This window comes from Labrus mixtus, chromosome 9 (assembly GCF_963584025.1).
Source record: "Labrus mixtus chromosome 9, fLabMix1.1, whole genome shotgun sequence".
Lineage (NCBI taxonomy): Eukaryota > Metazoa > Chordata > Actinopteri > Labriformes > Labridae > Labrus > Labrus mixtus.
Genome location: NC_083620.1, coordinates 8,232,340 through 8,248,286, shown reverse-complemented (window position 1 = coordinate 8,248,286; position 15,947 = coordinate 8,232,340). Strand labels below are relative to the sequence as shown.

Sequence of the window (15,947 nt, the reverse complement as noted above, 5' to 3'; positions counted from 1 at the left end):
ATTGGATGGAGGCGGCAATAAGGAAGTGGAGTGACTTTACCAGTCGGACTTGCCCTCTCTCTTTACCTCCACCTGTAGTCGAAAAGGTGATGAAAATCTCCGAAAGGGGTGAGGACTGTCACGGACAAACTTCAGAGGGGGAGGAGGGGGAGGAGGAGGAGGAGGAGGAGGGTTAGATGGAGGGAAGTGGACGAGGCACAGACTGACACAGCCCCCCTCTCCGACTGTCTCTGGTGTCATTCGGCTGCTGGTGGCCCCTACACTCACAACCTAATGTCAGGCCGCAGGGTGGGCTTCTGTCTCAGCGAGAAGAAACGCCGGAGGATGAACCTGGACGCGTTTAGAGAATTCTGTGCGTAAGTTGTTGCCGATGGTTGTCTGTGTAATTCAATTCTAGGCTATCTCTTGATTTGTGTGGTGGGTGTATCTTGCATCAGCGGAGCCCCTACAGGCTCTCACAGGGGCCCTTACTTAGTATTTAGTGGATGGGGCCCCATGGCAAACAATGTAACAATGAATTATTAGGACCTGTAAATACAGGTGAGTATGCAGCTGTGTTCTTCTTTTAAACAGCCTTAGTCATTGTCAGCCTTGTTTTGCAATCAGGTGACTGTTGTGAAATAATCTGCATAAATAAATAAACATTTCAGTGTTTTTCCTGCAGGGGGCATGGAGTGGAAGTGGTGGAGGTATGTGTTTTTATTCACTTGTACATGCAAATAACAACAACCACTAAGAGTTGTAATGAAAGGACGGAGACATGCAGAAAGTGTTGGGTTAAAGGTGGGGAAACATAAATAGCAGGTGGAGCGTTACACACAGGCCTATGTGTCATGTGCAGATGTCCACGACAGGTAATCCATCCATGTCACAGCCACCTGCAGCCCCCTCCTAAAAACTCAGAGAGAAATGACTGCCTGGCTGTAACTGAAGCGTTATTTCACAGCATGTAAATATCAGTACAGGGGCAGGAGGAAACCTTTTTTTTTTTTGGTACACAGATCAATAAAGAATTAGTCTTTCAGTGCATTTCACTTGACATTACATCTTAAACAGTGGGCACAAATCAGCACGGACGCTTCAGAAGCAATCAGGAATGACTTATAAGCTATTAACAGAGAGACAAAGTGTTTTTTAAGATGACATTATGTAATGTGTTGTCTTGCTGTAAGTGCGACTGTTACTGGTTTTGACTCCTTCGGGTTTTGGCAGCCGGCTGCTCTCCTCTTTTTCCAGGACTGTGTACTGACACTGAATCCTGTAAAGATACGCAGTATACCGGCCTACTTTCACCCCCTAGGGTTGTGATGTTAAATTAAGTGTTCAGACGGGCAAACTGTAACAAACACTGGAGGGCTTACACCTGGGCGTTTGTCATATCAGATAAACTGATATGTGTCAATTGAATAGCGAAGTCTTTCCTCTCTTATTCATACCAGTTTGAGTCCCGGGAGCTATTACATGTAAAACGTCTGTGAGGGTTCAGGACTAAGTGCTGTTGGTTTAACACCAGGGTCTTCCTGCTATTAGTAGAAACTAAAGACTAAAGTCTATATCAAGAGAGGACGGTGTTACAACTGACTTCATGGAGAATATTTTTATATTCTGAGCACGACATTGTTGACAATTTGAAGCAGTTTTTGTGGCTAACTGATGATTTCTACATTGATGAGCTTTAATTTATATCCTTCCCTTGGACTAAATGCAGACAGTATACAATAGTATCTTTATTTTTGCACATCATTTATATCAAAGAGGACATATTATCCCCCTTCCCACCTTTTCAAACAGTCCCCTGTGGTCTAAATGAAACGTCTGTGCTGTGCTTTGGTCAAAATATAACATGAATCAAGCACCAGAGGAGGTTTGTGACCCTGTATAAACCAGGGGGGAGGGGATTTATTTTTTCCAGAATCCCACTGTGACATCACAAGGAGAACACTTTTGAAACGGAGCATTTTCCTCTGTGTTGTAAGACTTATGCAGACCACAAGAAAAGGACTGGATGGGTTTATTTCACATTTTGTGGGTCAGTAGACACTCAGGTTACTCAAATATATATTTTTCATAATATGTCCCCTTTGACTCACAAATAATACCCATGCATGGATGAGTATTTTGGTACAACACGATCCTCTACATGGTTGTAAACATGTTTTTCTCCCTTTGTCAGATTGACCTCACCCAGCCGCTGGCGCCTCAGGGACCCTTCGACATCATCGTTCACAAGCTTTCTGATGTCATCGTGGACGCTGAGCGTAGCAGCAAATCACAGCAGCTCCTGACCAACTTCCAGGTAACGCTGCTTTCTGTCTGTGCCAAACATCCTACCGGCACATTAGACTGTATTTATTTTATGATGATAAATACAACAAGTACTGAGTGTAGATCATTTCTCCTTCTGTCTTTTACAGACGTATGTGTCAGCTCATCCCACTACAGTCCTCCTGGACCCCCTTCTTGCCATGACCCGGCTTCTAGACCGCTTTGCCTCCTATCAGATCATGAGCAAGCTGCATAATTCACTCCGAGGTAAATACTGTATATTATTGTTTACTGTTTTTTTGGAGTTCCTGAGCTCCCTTGTCTCGTGGGTTCATCTGGATTGTTGCTGAAGACTCTTTCTATCTCTCTTTCTGCAAGCCCAGCAGCAGATGGCTTTTACTCGCTAAAGGTTGCCATAGCTGTGCTCATTGTTGTTGCCAAGTTGCTGTGTGTCACAGTGTGTGTATGTGTGATAAACATTGCTTCAGCTGCTACATCACCTACACACCTGTGCACAGGTTGTATAATCACAGCACCAGGCAGAGGGATAAGGGAGTCACAGGTGAATGGGGACGGAGGATCAGGAATCCACACAGCACCGTGTATTGCTCCAGACCCATTATTTATGGTTTCCATAAATAATGTAGTACAAAGTGCAGTCTGGACCTGCTTTTGTCTTGAGATATCATTTGTTATGAATTGGCGCTAGACACTTAACGATCGATTGATACTCTGAGCTGCCCGGTGGTGTCATCACACAGCGAGGTTCAAATCCCTGTCTGAGGAGGAGCCTCTCTGTGTGGATGCATGTGTTCTCTCCGGGAACTTGGCGTGTAGGTGTGGATGTGAGTGTGCCTGGTTGTCTGTCTCTGTATTGACAGGCAACAAGTCCAGGGTGTACCCTACCCCCCCCTTGCACGGTGACATCTTGGATCAGCTCCAGCAACCTGAGCGACCCTGATCGGGAAGAGCGGTACAGTGCTACAACGGATGGATGATGGATACTGCTTCCTGTATACATTTTGTTCTACATACTTTTTGTTCTATTCTGTCCCTACAGACTGGCGTATCTGCAGTCCTCCTCACCTCGAGATCCACAGCCTCAGTGACCTGTCGTCCATTCAGCAGGCTGTAACGACCCAGGGCCTGAGCTTTCCTCTCAGTCAGTTCATCCTTCTCCTCAACCCTTTAACTCTTATCATTCAATGATACAAACATTTAGGTGAACAAACGTTCTTCCCAGGAGCTCTAAAGAAACACTTACCTCTTGTTCTCTGTCGTCCAGTTTGTAAAACCAGAGTGGCACATGGATCCCTTTCCCATGAGGTGAGATGTTTGCTTCAGTTCTACTCGATGTTTGTTATCCCTGTAGGTATCTTCATATGTGTGTTTGTGTGTGTGTGTGTGTGTGTGTGTGTGTGTGTGTATTGCAGATGTCCCTGATCTTCAGCATAGGCAGTCTGGCTGATGTGAATCCTCCCTGTGTGCTCCAGAGCTTCATCAACCACGGAGCTGTCCTGCACAAGGTGTTTGTGGTTGGAGACAGACACTTCTGTGTAGAGAGACCCTCACTCAAGAACTTTCCCTCTGGTCCCTGTGGTCAGTAAGCACCAGATCAAAAGAAATATATATATTTTAGTCCCCTACCTGTCCTCACCTGTACCTGTCATGTTCTTACCTTTCCTGTCTTGTCTTGTCCTGCTCTGTTCTTCTTAACTCTTTGATCCGTTCTGCTCTTTCCTTTCTGCAGACAGAGAGACGATCTTCTTCAACAGCCACCAGGTGTCCAAACCAGAGTCCAGCTCTGATCTAACAGAAGTAAGTGGTTAAAGGGGCATTAAACAACTTCTCATATCCTAGTGTCACCTGAATTCATTTATGTTTATTTTGTAACATGTCACAGAGAGCCAGATAAGATAAGAGGACAATCTCACCTTGTTTAAACCCCAGCATAACTGTTGTTCTGTTGTCATTAAAGGTCACATATTATCGTCCCTTTCTATACGTTTGAATAAGTCTCAGAGGTCACCAAAACATGTCTGTGAAGTTTCTTGTTCTAAATCCACTCTGATCCTGTATTTGATCATGCCTATAAACCCCTCTATTTCAGCCCTGCTCAGAACAGGCTGTTTCTGTGTCTGTACCTTTAAATGTAAATGAGCTGTGTCTGACCACGCCCCCTCTCTGGAAGGGCTTGGGTCGTTCTGGCTTTCTCGCTCCATGCCCTATTGTTTACGGTGAGAAGGCAGACTCAGAGGGCAGAACAAACACCTAGCTGTGGGAATGTCACCCACCTGGGGGAGGAGTTACAGCCCTTTGTGATGTCATGCAGGGAAAATCTCCAAACAGCCTGTTTGAGCACACATTTTCTGAAAAGTGGAGCAGGTAAAAGACAGAGATTATGGACTTTTCTCATCATTGGGGGGTTTGTAGACGGAATAGGGACACTTATTAGTGGTAGAGAAACATGGTGAAGTGGATTGGACAGACTAGGGACACATTAGTGTTGGATGTAAAACACAGACATTTTCTGTTGTCATGTAAAATACTGCATGGCAGAATTTTCTTAACTTTTTCCCTATTGTTAAAAAAAACTGCTAAAAAAGATTGCTAATCTAAAAACTTTATATAAAAAAAGGCTTTAAACATACCTCAACTCTTCCTTTCTCCCTCCTCGCCCTTGAAGCTGGATGAGCAGATGCCGTGCCTGCCCCCTCCCAGCTCTGAGGCTGTGGCCGCCCTGGTCAGAGAGCTCCGAGCTCAGCTCGGCATGGCCCTGTTCGGCGTGGACGTCATCATCAACACACATACACACACCCTCACCGTCATCGACATCAACATCTTCCCAGGTACTGCAGCTGTACACACACACATTTACAGACACAAACACACACACTGATGTTCTGATTCCCGTCTTCTCTCCATCAGGCTATGAAGGAGTGCCCCAGTTCTTCTCCTGTCTGCTCAGCCATATCCAGTCTGTGTTGGACAAACAAACCTACACCGGTCCTCAAGTTACCGACTCTCCTGAGTCAACATCTTCTGCCACCACCGGCCTCTAACTCAGCTCGCAGTTCTATGTTCTTGAAACGTCCTGAGGATGTTACCGAGTATTTTCTGCGGGAAGTTTTCTTTAAGTTCCCAGATTGTTCAAGGATAAGATTCTTTCAAAACTTGAAACTTGTTTGTTTTGGCCTTTGGTACACACAAATTGTGTTTTATGTCACTGAAAACGCACCTTTTGGAAAACAGTGAGTTTTTAAAGTTTCCATGTGGACGAAGATGTTTTGGAGGACTTGGAGTGTGTGGACGGGATATTTTTTTATACGGAGGAGGAAAAACCTGATTTAAAAAATAGGCTCTATGCCGTCATGTGGACTCGACCTAAATGACACTAAAGTTGTTCTGATGTGTTTCTGCACCGACAAACCAAGCAGGCGACACATCACGGTTTAATAGAGTTTCCGTTTATTGATTAACAGGTAGCATAGAAGAAGATACAGCAGGCACAAAATACAGCACTCTGATTGGCCAGTAATATTACAAATGGTGTTGTTATCCTGTTGTTTGAAATGTCCTCTGTGCCCCCCCGCCCCCCCCCCCCCCCCCTCCCCCGACATTTTCAACATCGTTCTTGCTGGTTTGTTAGGAACACATTTTTCACACTTCTAAAAAAAGAAAGTTCTTAATTTTTTTATATTTTCTAAAGCTTTAGAGTACAATGAGCTCCTCAGTGATGACTGATTACGTGTGATTATTACTTCCTGTTTACATCAGCTGACTGGATATGTCGCCAGCGTTCAAATACTCTTAAGTAGTTTGGTAAATCTTGGCTGTGTAGAAAAAAGAGACTATACCTGTTACGAGTACATTATGATGCACGTTGCTTACATATTAAAATACATTAAGTTATTCAGTATTTGGCTAATGATTGCATTCACGTGTGCTGTAGTCTTTATCGTGTTATTGCATTAAATTGGCCTCCATTTGTAACCCTGTTTACCCTGCATTGTTTGCATTTCTACTCAGTGTCCTCTTGGGGGCGCTGTTGCTTAATATTTCCAATGACCTTGGCTTACAGACCGTGATATCTTACATTTACAAAAATGACACAACGGCCATGAAAAGTGTGACGTAACAACACTGAGTAATTATCAACGTTACCCAAAAAAGACAACAGAATGGCTTTAGTGTCTCCCTCTCCCCTCGACTCCTCCTTGGCTTGTTAAGATAAGAGTGCAAAGCTCGCTGAGAACCCGGAGTGACACTTTTAGACCTTTAAGCTCTAAGTACATCACACCCTGTCGTCACCGCACGCTTAAAGACGTTCCTCAACATCTGTCTCAAGTGTCGGCGTGCGGCATTTATCGTCGTCTGTTTTTGCTCGTGTCACCCTGGTTCTTCTCAAACAGTCTGGATTTAACAGTGCGTGAGCCAAATGAAACACAAACCTTTTGTTTCTACCCTATCGTCAAAGAAACGGAGTAAATAATGACTGACTCCTGTGTAGAAATATCAGTAGTAGGCCTACATATCGTCATAACAGTCAGCAGGAACCGCCTACACAGAGTTATCAGTTATTGCACAAAATACACAATGAAACACACGTTTAGTTCTAGCGGAGAATCTGTGTTTCCCCGTTAAGAATACACCTTCAATGTTTGTAGGCTACCTGCAGAGAAAAGAAGCACTGGTAGTCATGACGACGGTGTATGTGTGTGTGTTGCTGAATGCTTTACAATCCATGGCGGTTTATAACAACGAGTACAATCACCTGTCTACCTTACAAACAGCGCTCACAGGGACTGAGACAAACCAGTACCTCGGGTGTACACGGACACAAAAGACCTTTAAGAATCCACCGGAGAAAAATGCGTCTCCTTTTCCTCAACACTCAAGTGGCTTCAGATGAGCATTGCGGAAAAGGTGAACTCTTTCTCCGGGGCAGGAAGTGTACAGGTTCTACTAATGTTTCTACTAAAGACATTTCTCTCAGTGCTGAAGGGATTTAAAGGCTGGTAAATGTGTGAGCTGAATGTGTGACTGTGAATGCAACAAAGGGTTTAGTCTGACAGCTGTGTGTGTGTGTGTGTGTGTGTGTGTGTGTGTGTGTGTGTCTCATCCTCGGCGAAGCTCCCTCAGCTCTGCAGCAACTTTGCGCAGCTCTGCTTCAATCTCCAGCAGCTCCTGTGGGAAGAAAAACAAATAAATATATATAGGCTATAACAGAAACTCCAGATTCAAGATTCAGTTTATAATATACAGTCAGCAAACATCGGAGCGAACACACACGTTCTCCTCAAATCCGGCACGTTTCAAAATCAGAGACATATACATTAAACATTAAAAGAAGAATCATTGACTGTATGAAGTGGAAGAAGCCGTGAAGTCTACGCAGAAGTGACTTAAACCTGCATTTGTTCTGATGGCTAGAAATATGTAACCCCAGATATCATTTACTAATGAGTTTATGTTCCTCCGTGTTGAATTCAAGTCTTATTAGGGTCAGTTCTGTCTCCAAAAAACAAGATTAAGGGTGCACTTACACTAGGCCCGGTTGTCCCGTACCGTGCTGACGCATGTTTCCCCCCCCCCCCCTCCCCATTCCCCCGCTGGCCTGCACTCACACTCCTCCAGGACTAACCGGGCCGACTAACTTCCTCAACGTCGTAATACAACACATGCATGGCTTTACGTGACCATGAAGCGAGCTAAGATTAGAAGACAGGCGGACTAAATAATAATAAAATAAAAGGGACGCCCGGTCGAGTCCGCGTCCGCACACAACACAGAGAACATGACAGCTACTTTACTGACTTTGTGTCTTATTCTGAGTAATTCTAGTCGGATGCAGCCAGAACACACACCGGGATTCCCGTGCTTGTGCTCATGCATGAACTGTTCCATGCCGAAGCACACCTTTTCCAAGCGTGCCAGGACCAAGGATCGTATCGTACCTTTTATTTTATCAACCATATCCTAATGTTTCGTGTCCTAGCAATGGATCATCATTAAACGATAAACCCTGACAGGGTGATGCAGACACACAGCAGAGGTTTTCTCCTTCTCATCGCTTCCCTACTTTTCTTTTTTTGCGACACAGTCAACAGGATGATGTTTAATTTACTGGACTCCTTTCTGCTGATGGCACAGTCCGGAAGAGTCAATGATCTGGACTGGGTCTGTAGCCGGTCTGCTATTCAGAGCAGCTGTATGCTACCTCGACCAATCAGAATCGAATACCGGACAAAGTATAATAAAAGATGTTTTATTATACTAACACATGACTTACCTCGCCTTCATCTTCGTCAGCTTCTCCCTGCTCACCGTCCTCCTCGTCCTGCCCATCCTCTCTGACGTATTCATCCTCGTCCTCCTCGTCCTCCTCTTCCTCATCCTTCAACCTCTCCCGCTCGAACTGCCGTGTGGCTTCATCGCTCGCTTTCTCCATCACCCTCTTCTGCTGCGGCAGCTTCACCTCCCCGGCTTCCTCCTTCATCTTGACGTCGTTCTCAGTTTTCTGCCCCGCCTCCTTTTCTTCTCCACCCTCCTTCTTCCCGCTGTTCTCCTCCGCCGTCCTGTCACCCATGCCGCCCTCTTTCTTCACATCCTGCATCTCCTGCTCGTCCTCCTGCACCTGTTTCATCTTCCTGACGAGTTCTTCCAGCTCCTCCTGCTTCTCCTTCTTCTTCCTCTCCTGCTCCGGCTGGCTTTTGCTGTCCTGCTCTTTGAGCAGCTCATTGAGCTCCTTCTCCACCTTTTCTTTCTCTACCATCAGCTCCACCTCGCTCTTCCTCCTCTCCTCCATCCTCTGTTTCTCTAAGTCCACCGTTGTTTCTGCCTCCTTCTCTTTGTCCTCCTTTTTCTTCATCTCCTCCTTCTGCTCATCTCCAGCGCCTTTGTGGCTGTCCCTCTCCTTCACCGCCTCGTATCGTTTCTTCTTCAGCTCTTTCAGCAGTTCTTTCAGCTCTTCATCATTCCTCTCCTCCTTTCCTTTCTTAGTGATCTCTTCGGCTAGCAGCTCCTCCAGCTCCTTGGCTCTCTCCTCCTCAGTGTCCCTCCCTTTGTCTTCACTCTGTTTATCCTCCTTCGTCTTCTCCTTGGTGTCATCTTCTTCCATCTTCACTTCTTTCTTTTCATCAGTCTTTTGTGCAAGGTCGGTCACGTCTCTCTCCTCCTTCCCTTCCTCATCTCCACCCTCAAAGTCGCCCTCGTCTTCAGCCAGGTTGTACTCGTCGTCTTGTTCCTCTTCTCCCTCTGTAATAGATTCCAGAAGTCAGCACTGTGTGATGTTAAAATTCATCCAAACATGACGGGAAAACATCCATTTTCTCCGCTTACCATCACCAGCTAGATTCTGCAGCTCCCTGAGCAGACCCTGATGTCTTTGCACTTCATCAAGTTCCTCTGCAAAAGAAACAATTACTTCTATGAAACAGAAAAACAAACTACTGCATGTATTAACACAGAGCAGCTGACACTAGAGCAGCAGACAATTCACAATGGGAAAGTGTCGAACATCACAGATTGTGACGCAGGAAAGATTCAGCTAAAACGCTTCAAATCTACTCGTGATAGATGACCACATAGCGTTATAGAGCAGCAAGTCGGGGACCATGAGTGCTGAGGTTAGGACTCCTTATCCCTCCCTGCTGCAACCATCATTACCACGACCGCCTGGTCTGAGTGCGTTTGTTCTACGTTCAACCACAAAGACGCACAATGTACAGGTACAGCATCACCGCTTAGACAAACCACATTGAAGTAGTGAATAACGAGAACATTCATTCAATATTTATCTTTTAATTGTAGTGGGGTAAAAGTGAAAGTTTCCTTCCCAAAATGATACTCAAGTAAAGAACAGATACTCAAAAATCTGCCACTCCCCTAACCACAACAGCATGGTTTCAGAAATGAAACATCTTGAAGCTGAGGGTGATGCTGTTTGTGTTTGAAAATTCTCAATTCTCAAATTCTCGGCTGCTGCACAAGCCAATCAATGCTCTTAACATGATGAAAGCGGCACATAACAATGCTGGATCAAAAAGCACTCAGGTTGCGATTCTTTAAAGGTAGGGTTGGTAATTTCCTCCAGGTCTTTAGGTCCTGACAGAAATTAATAACCCCTCTGAAAAAGGAATTCAGAAAATCTGTCATCTGTAGCAGTTGTAAGCCTGTAAAAACTTAAACCAATGTCTGCCACGAGGTACCAATCTGTTGAACCAATCATACGCCTCCCTGTCTCCCTGCTCGCTCTCTACCCCGTCTCCGATGATGGAGTTTATACTGTGAGTTTATTTACCACTAAATGAGACATGGGACGACATAGTTTCTGCTTCTGAAGCAACGGTGCTCGTGCATGTAAGTGAGGGGGCGTGGCTTTTGAGGGAGCACAGAGGGGAGGGAGTGTGTGCAGACAGCACTGAGGGAATGCTACTTTCAAAATCATGCTAGTTTTCGAAAAGTGACCAACCCTGCCTTTAATAATCAACTGTTTGTCATTATATTTAAATTCATAGTGGTTCATACATTGAATAATTCTTTGTCTCAACATTCAAATATTGAGAAAACAACAACAAGATAATCAGATGTGTCACCTGCAAGCTGTGGGCCACACTCATGATGTGACCCGTCGTCATTCAGCGTCTCCTGAATAATACATTCAACCTGAAGACAAAGTCAGAAAACACACACACACAGTTACTGGTAGAGCAAAGATATGTGATTTACTGAGTGATGAGGGAAATGAAAGGACGTCGTTCCGACCTTTGCATCATCAAGGGGTGAGGTTACCGGCCGGCTTCCCACTGAAAAACACAAAACAGAGATGAATGCAGAGTGAGGGAGGACGGGAACGCTGATCTACATATCGTGGTGATTCTGACACAGAAATGTTTCACAGTGCAGCAGAGTTGAACTAGTTTGTGCAGAAGTGGTTTGTGATGCACTGGCATGGGCTGAGCTGCTTCCTCATTAAGGTAAGCACCGTGATAAAGTGACCCAGCAAAGAAGCTTAAACCTCGCTCTCTCTGCAGGAGCCAGATATTCCAAAAGGCTTTAGCTCACAGGTAGTTTCCCACCCGGGCTAAATCAGTCACGGATCAACGCCTGCCAGTAATTCATTAAAGGCACACTTAACAGAGCCATCTGGGCCTTCTTCTCACAGGGATGCACTGAAACTAACAAGAAGCTAAAAGTCCAAATAGATCACGTCCCATGTTGGGCCTGCAGACGCCAACCGTTCCGTTCTTTGGTATGAGTTTGGTGCACAGACACAGAGATAAGTGCATCTTCATTTAGCCCTTAGTCTAAACGTCAGCCGATATTATTTGGGTCACAGTCTCTCTTGGATTAAACATTAATGTTCCCAAAAAAAGGTGAATTGAAGGAACTACTTTCTTTATGAGAAACTGAACCCCCGGACTCCTTTTTTCAGCTGAAAGCCTTTGTGTATGGGTATTAATTTAGCGTTGTTGATCAATTTTGAAAGTATTTAAATTCTACATTTACACAAAGGCTGCATGGTGGTGCAGGAGGTACTGGTTTGATTAACCCGTCTGACAGGAGCCTCTCTGTGTGGAGTTTGCAGGTTCTCCCCATGCATGTGTGGGTTCTCTCCGTCTTCCTCCCACAGTCCAAAGACATGCTCGTTAGGTTGACTGGTGACTCTAAAATTGCCCATAGGTGTGTCTGGTTGGCTCTCTATATGTCAGCCCTGTGATTGACTGTCATCCAGTCCAGGGCGGGAACCCCACAAGCAGTATAGATAATGGATGGATATTGTGTTAGAAATATGCAAAGTGACTGCCCTCTACAGGTTGAAACTATGCTACTGCAATTACATTTTTCTATTGGCTGATCTGGAGGCATTTTGCGTATGTGCATCAAAGCCAATAAATACAGAGGCTATACTGTACTGTCCTCGCCGCAGCGGTCGTGAGCCCGAATCCGGGCTCGGCCCTTTGCTGCATGTCGTCCCCCAACTCTCTCATCCTAACATTTCCTTTCTCTCTTCAGCTGTCCTATCCAAACATAGCCAAAAATGGCCCAAAAAAAGTCAACCGACTCAGCAAACTGCAGGGAGTCAAGTGTGTTGAGAGAATTGCGCGGTTGATTGTACCTGAAATCTATGTGGCTTGCTGTGAAATATGGCGTTTGCAAAGTGCTCAAATGAGGCTATTTGCACCAATCAGAGACGTCCCCCATCCTCTCCTGGACCCTCACTGTCCTCTGCATCAGCTGTCTCAGCACTCGCTGCCTGTGCTAGCGGTTCAAACTGACGCGGCTCTGGACCGCCGTGGTCGTGGTCTGACTCTGGAGGAGAGAAGTCCACGACTTCAAACCACATTCTGCCACTCAAGTGTCTTTGCATAGCTAATTAACCTAGCTAAAATTGCTAATCAATTTATGTGTGTGTGTGTGTGTGTGTGTGTGTGTGTGTGTGTGTGTCACACAGATGTTGTGGCTGATGGTAACGCCCCATCCCCTTACTTCCCCTCCCCCCAGCACTGTCCATGAATGCATTTCTAAATTCCAGGGTAGATGCACTTTAGCCGAGACTCCGGGGGTTTAGTTACCCGTTACCCTTTAGAGTTTGCTTTGGTTGTCTGTACTTGATGTCAACTACAACAGTTGGATCCCAAATTGACTAAATCAACAACTATTGGACACTCAGAGATCATTCACACTTGTCGTCGACGTGACACATGTGGGTCTGTGTCAGCTCACAGCCACATCAGTACAGATCAGGATCAATGGGCCTAATTGATTCCGTGGCCTCTGCTGGACCCCCTTGCAGACACGTGAGCTGCCCACTGTCTAGCTCTGTAGGCATTAGGCAACTTTATTTATACAGCACATTTCAGCACCAAGGACATTCAGAGTGTTTCAAACAAGACATCAAGACAAAGGAGAACAAGAGATGATACAAAAAAAGGCTTCTAAAATCACCAAAACAAACTATTAACAATCGGAGAGAAGATAAAATATATATCAGTGGAGTCAGCGGGGGAGTGCAGCGCTGTGTGTGTGTGCATGTCTGACTGTGTGTGTATGTGAAGCTCCCGCTGTGCCATGCTTCTGCAACGCCGAAACTTGAATTCACAGACTTGGACACTTATTTTAAGCTGTTGCAGAATCAATATGAATGTACAGAGATGAGGTTGATACGCATCTATAAAGGGCTACTGACCACAGAGCCTTACCGTCCCACCCGACACAGATTCACAGGCTGGTCTCGCCCAATCAAATGGATTCTAATTAACAATCCACTCCAGAACGTCCATGCGACGAGGGTTTAGACGACACAGGCGGTCTTAAAGTTCGCACACCCAGACAAAATGACAAAAGTCGTGATGAGGCTCTGGTTTTATGGGCTTGTCATCCTGTTGTCAATAAATCAACAGCCAGTTTAAAGTTCAGGAGCTGCAGTTAAGCAAAGTGGATTTGAGAAATTCTGCGTTAAAGTTGACAATAACTACAAACTAGAGCATTTTTTTATTTTAAAGATATATTTTGGGGATTTTAATGTAGAGATAAGTCAGTGGATAGAGCTGGAAATCAAGGAGTGAGAGAGTAGGGAATGGATGAAGCTAGTTGCCTGCGATCTGTGCACGACCATAGACCGTCTGCATGCGCCCGGTACAATTTCCATGCATGTTATTAAACTGCTGCACTATGTTTTCTGTTCTGCAGTGTGTTCTTTAGTTCATATTGTGATTCTGAGCGTTGATGTAAAGACAAATATTGTAATCATGGCGTGGTATAGCGGACTCGTCCAACACTTCAGCATCACTCTTTTTTTACATCACGTCTTGCCTCTCAGAAGCTTCATCTGAGACACAAACACATTCTATTATGTGGGAAAAACGAGTTTATAATTTTACTCCGCCTCGTTATTGAAACTGATGCTGCAGTTTCATGGTGTGGTACAGCAGCTAAGACTGCAACATCTTAACAATTCTTCAGTTTATAGTCAGCTCTATGTAAGTTCTATATGTAGGTTACCCTGTGACACTGCTTAACGTTCAACACCACTGCAGACTACTATAAAAGCATTTCATACATACATCTGTGTGGGTGGAAGATTCTCTCTCAATCACACACCTATTTTAATTAATTAACATGTGCTAATAGCATGGGCGGCTGTGGCTCAGTTGGTAGAGTCGTCTCTCTCACTGCAGCAACATGTCCGATGTGCCCTTGGGCAAGACACTTAACCCCGAATTACTCCCGCTGCTTTGTCGTCGGCGTATTAATGTGTGTGAATGCGAATGAATGGGCGTGACCTGCGGTGTAAAAGCGCTTTGAGTAGTCAGAAGACTAGAAAATCGCTATACAAGCTCAAGTCCATTTACTATAATAGTGTCACTGGAACGTCGCCTCACAGAAAACACGCGCACATGTCGCCACTGTTTTCCGCTCACCTGTGCGCCGCTTTAATTCTCATATGCTGTAAAATGAGACAGTTTGAGGTCTGTGTTTAGTAAATGAGCATGTGTATAAAATCACACCCGGTAAGAGCAGCATCTTCAGCTCAGAAAGGAAAAAGGTGGGCGAATCATGAATTATGTAACGACGCTTTTGTTTAGCCTATTAGTCTAAAGCCCTGCGGCTTTCGCATTAAGTTAACATACGCTTTCAGTTCACTCTGTTGTTCTAACGCCTTTACTTTGCTATGTTTCCCCTTAAAGAGTGTCGGTTAAAGGGGAAAGAAATGGTCTCAGTTGAAGCAGGAGAGTGTCAGAGATGAGGCTGAGCGATCACTCGCATTTTGTATCGTCATGTTGTCACACTGAGCGCTGATAATCTCACCACTGTGGTCTGCAATGAACGACATGATAAACACACTCACCTCCGACAGCAGCCCACAGAAACACCGCGGTGACCAGGTATCCCATAGGATCCGAAAAGAGAGGCTCCTGCAGGAGATAACCTTGAAATGACGGGGCTGGCTCTTTCCACACAGCCGCTGCGTGAGGTGGAACCGAGGCACAGTGTGTGTGTGTGTGTGTGTGTGTGTGTGTGTGTGTGTGTGTGTGTGTGTGTGTGTGTGTGTGTGTGTGTGTGTGTGTGTGTGTGTGTGTGTGTGTGTGTGTGTGTGTACGAGGTGTCAGGTGACCAGATCAGACCCTGTTGGGTGCCAGAGATGTCAGCTTATCGTCCTGTTTTCTCGCTGTGTTAACAAACTGCTACCTGCTGTAGACGAGGCTGCAGAATCTGTCCTCTCTTTTAGATCCCTCCTTAAAAATCACGCTTTTACCTTTTTTTGTTGTTGCTGTTTTAGCTCTTTTTATTGTTTCTAAGCCTTTTAGTTTCTGACATTTAAAATATTTGGTCCTCTTGGTCTCAGCTCGTGTGGTTGGGTTCTTGTGTTGCCTGGGTTCCCATAATGTTTCTTATGATTGATCCCAAGTTTGGTACTTGACATGGGTCTTTTGAGGGGTTCTTATGATTGTTCTAATGATGGTTCTTATAATGGGTCTTATGGTGGTTCTTGTGATGGAGATGGCCCTTAGGACGGTCATTTTTCAGGTCTTATGATGGGTCATGGGGTTCTTTAATGTTATCTGCTATTTTATCTCTTGTGTACTTGTTTTAATGTAAAGCACATTGTGATGTTTATCTGTGAAAGTTGCTATACAAATAAACTTATTTACTTGTGATGGTTCTTAGGACGGTCA

General features: G+C 45.0%; 3 protein-coding genes across 3 annotated transcripts in view; 1 reads left to right on the top strand and 2 right to left on the bottom strand.

Moving 5' to 3' along the window:
- The window catches only part of sars2 (seryl-tRNA synthetase 2, mitochondrial), a 177,302-nt gene that overhangs the window by 151,449 nt on the left and 9,906 nt on the right, over nucleotides 1-15,947 (bottom strand). The gene's annotated exons all lie outside the window — the stretch shown is intronic.
- Nucleotides 8-6,263, top strand: LOC132979817 (inositol-tetrakisphosphate 1-kinase-like). Its single transcript, XM_061045655.1, has 10 exons — nucleotides 8-356; nucleotides 665-689; nucleotides 2,174-2,296; nucleotides 2,415-2,532; nucleotides 3,326-3,427; nucleotides 3,551-3,591; nucleotides 3,699-3,864; nucleotides 4,016-4,083; nucleotides 4,952-5,114; nucleotides 5,194-6,263. The coding sequence occupies exons 1-10, from the start codon at nucleotides 274-276 to the stop codon at nucleotides 5,325-5,327; spliced, it is 1,023 nt and encodes a 340-aa protein (XP_060901638.1). The 5' UTR covers nucleotides 8-273; the 3' UTR covers nucleotides 5,328-6,263.
- LOC132979811 (uncharacterized) lies at nucleotides 5,717-15,284 on the bottom strand. Its single transcript, XM_061045647.1, has 6 exons — nucleotides 15,119-15,284; nucleotides 11,032-11,072; nucleotides 10,863-10,932; nucleotides 9,607-9,672; nucleotides 8,558-9,522; nucleotides 5,717-7,452 (listed from the first exon to the last, which is right to left on the bottom strand). The coding sequence occupies exons 1-6, from the start codon at nucleotides 15,162-15,164 to the stop codon at nucleotides 7,384-7,386; spliced, it is 1,257 nt and encodes a 418-aa protein (XP_060901630.1). The 5' UTR covers nucleotides 15,165-15,284; the 3' UTR covers nucleotides 5,717-7,383.

What these genes read in the sequence shown, in the direction of transcription:
- LOC132979817 (XM_061045655.1), top strand. Translation starts at nt 274, where the DNA reads ATGTCAGGCCGCAGGGTGGGCTTCTGTCTCAGCGAGAAGAAACGCCGG. An exon ending in AGCTCCTGACCAACTTCCAG is followed by an intron (nt 2,297 to 2,414) that starts GTAACGCTGCTT and finishes TGTCTTTTACAG; the next exon opens with ACGTATGTGTCAGCTCATCC. An exon ending in CCAGCTCTGATCTAACAGAA is followed by an intron (nt 4,084 to 4,951) that starts GTAAGTGGTTAA and finishes TCGCCCTTGAAG; the next exon opens with CTGGATGAGCAGATGCCGTG.
- LOC132979811 (XM_061045647.1), bottom strand. Translation starts at nt 15,164, where the DNA reads ATGGGATACCTGGTCACCGCGGTGTTTCTGTGGGCTGCTGTCGGAG. An exon ending in CACCCCTTGATGATGCAAAG is followed by an intron (nt 10,933 to 11,031) that starts GTCGGAACGACG and finishes CTTTGTCTTCAG; the next exon opens with GTTGAATGTATTATTCAGGA. An exon ending in GTGTGGCCCACAGCTTGCAG is followed by an intron (nt 9,673 to 10,862) that starts GTGACACATCTG and finishes TTTCTTTTGCAG; the next exon opens with AGGAACTTGATGAAGTGCAA.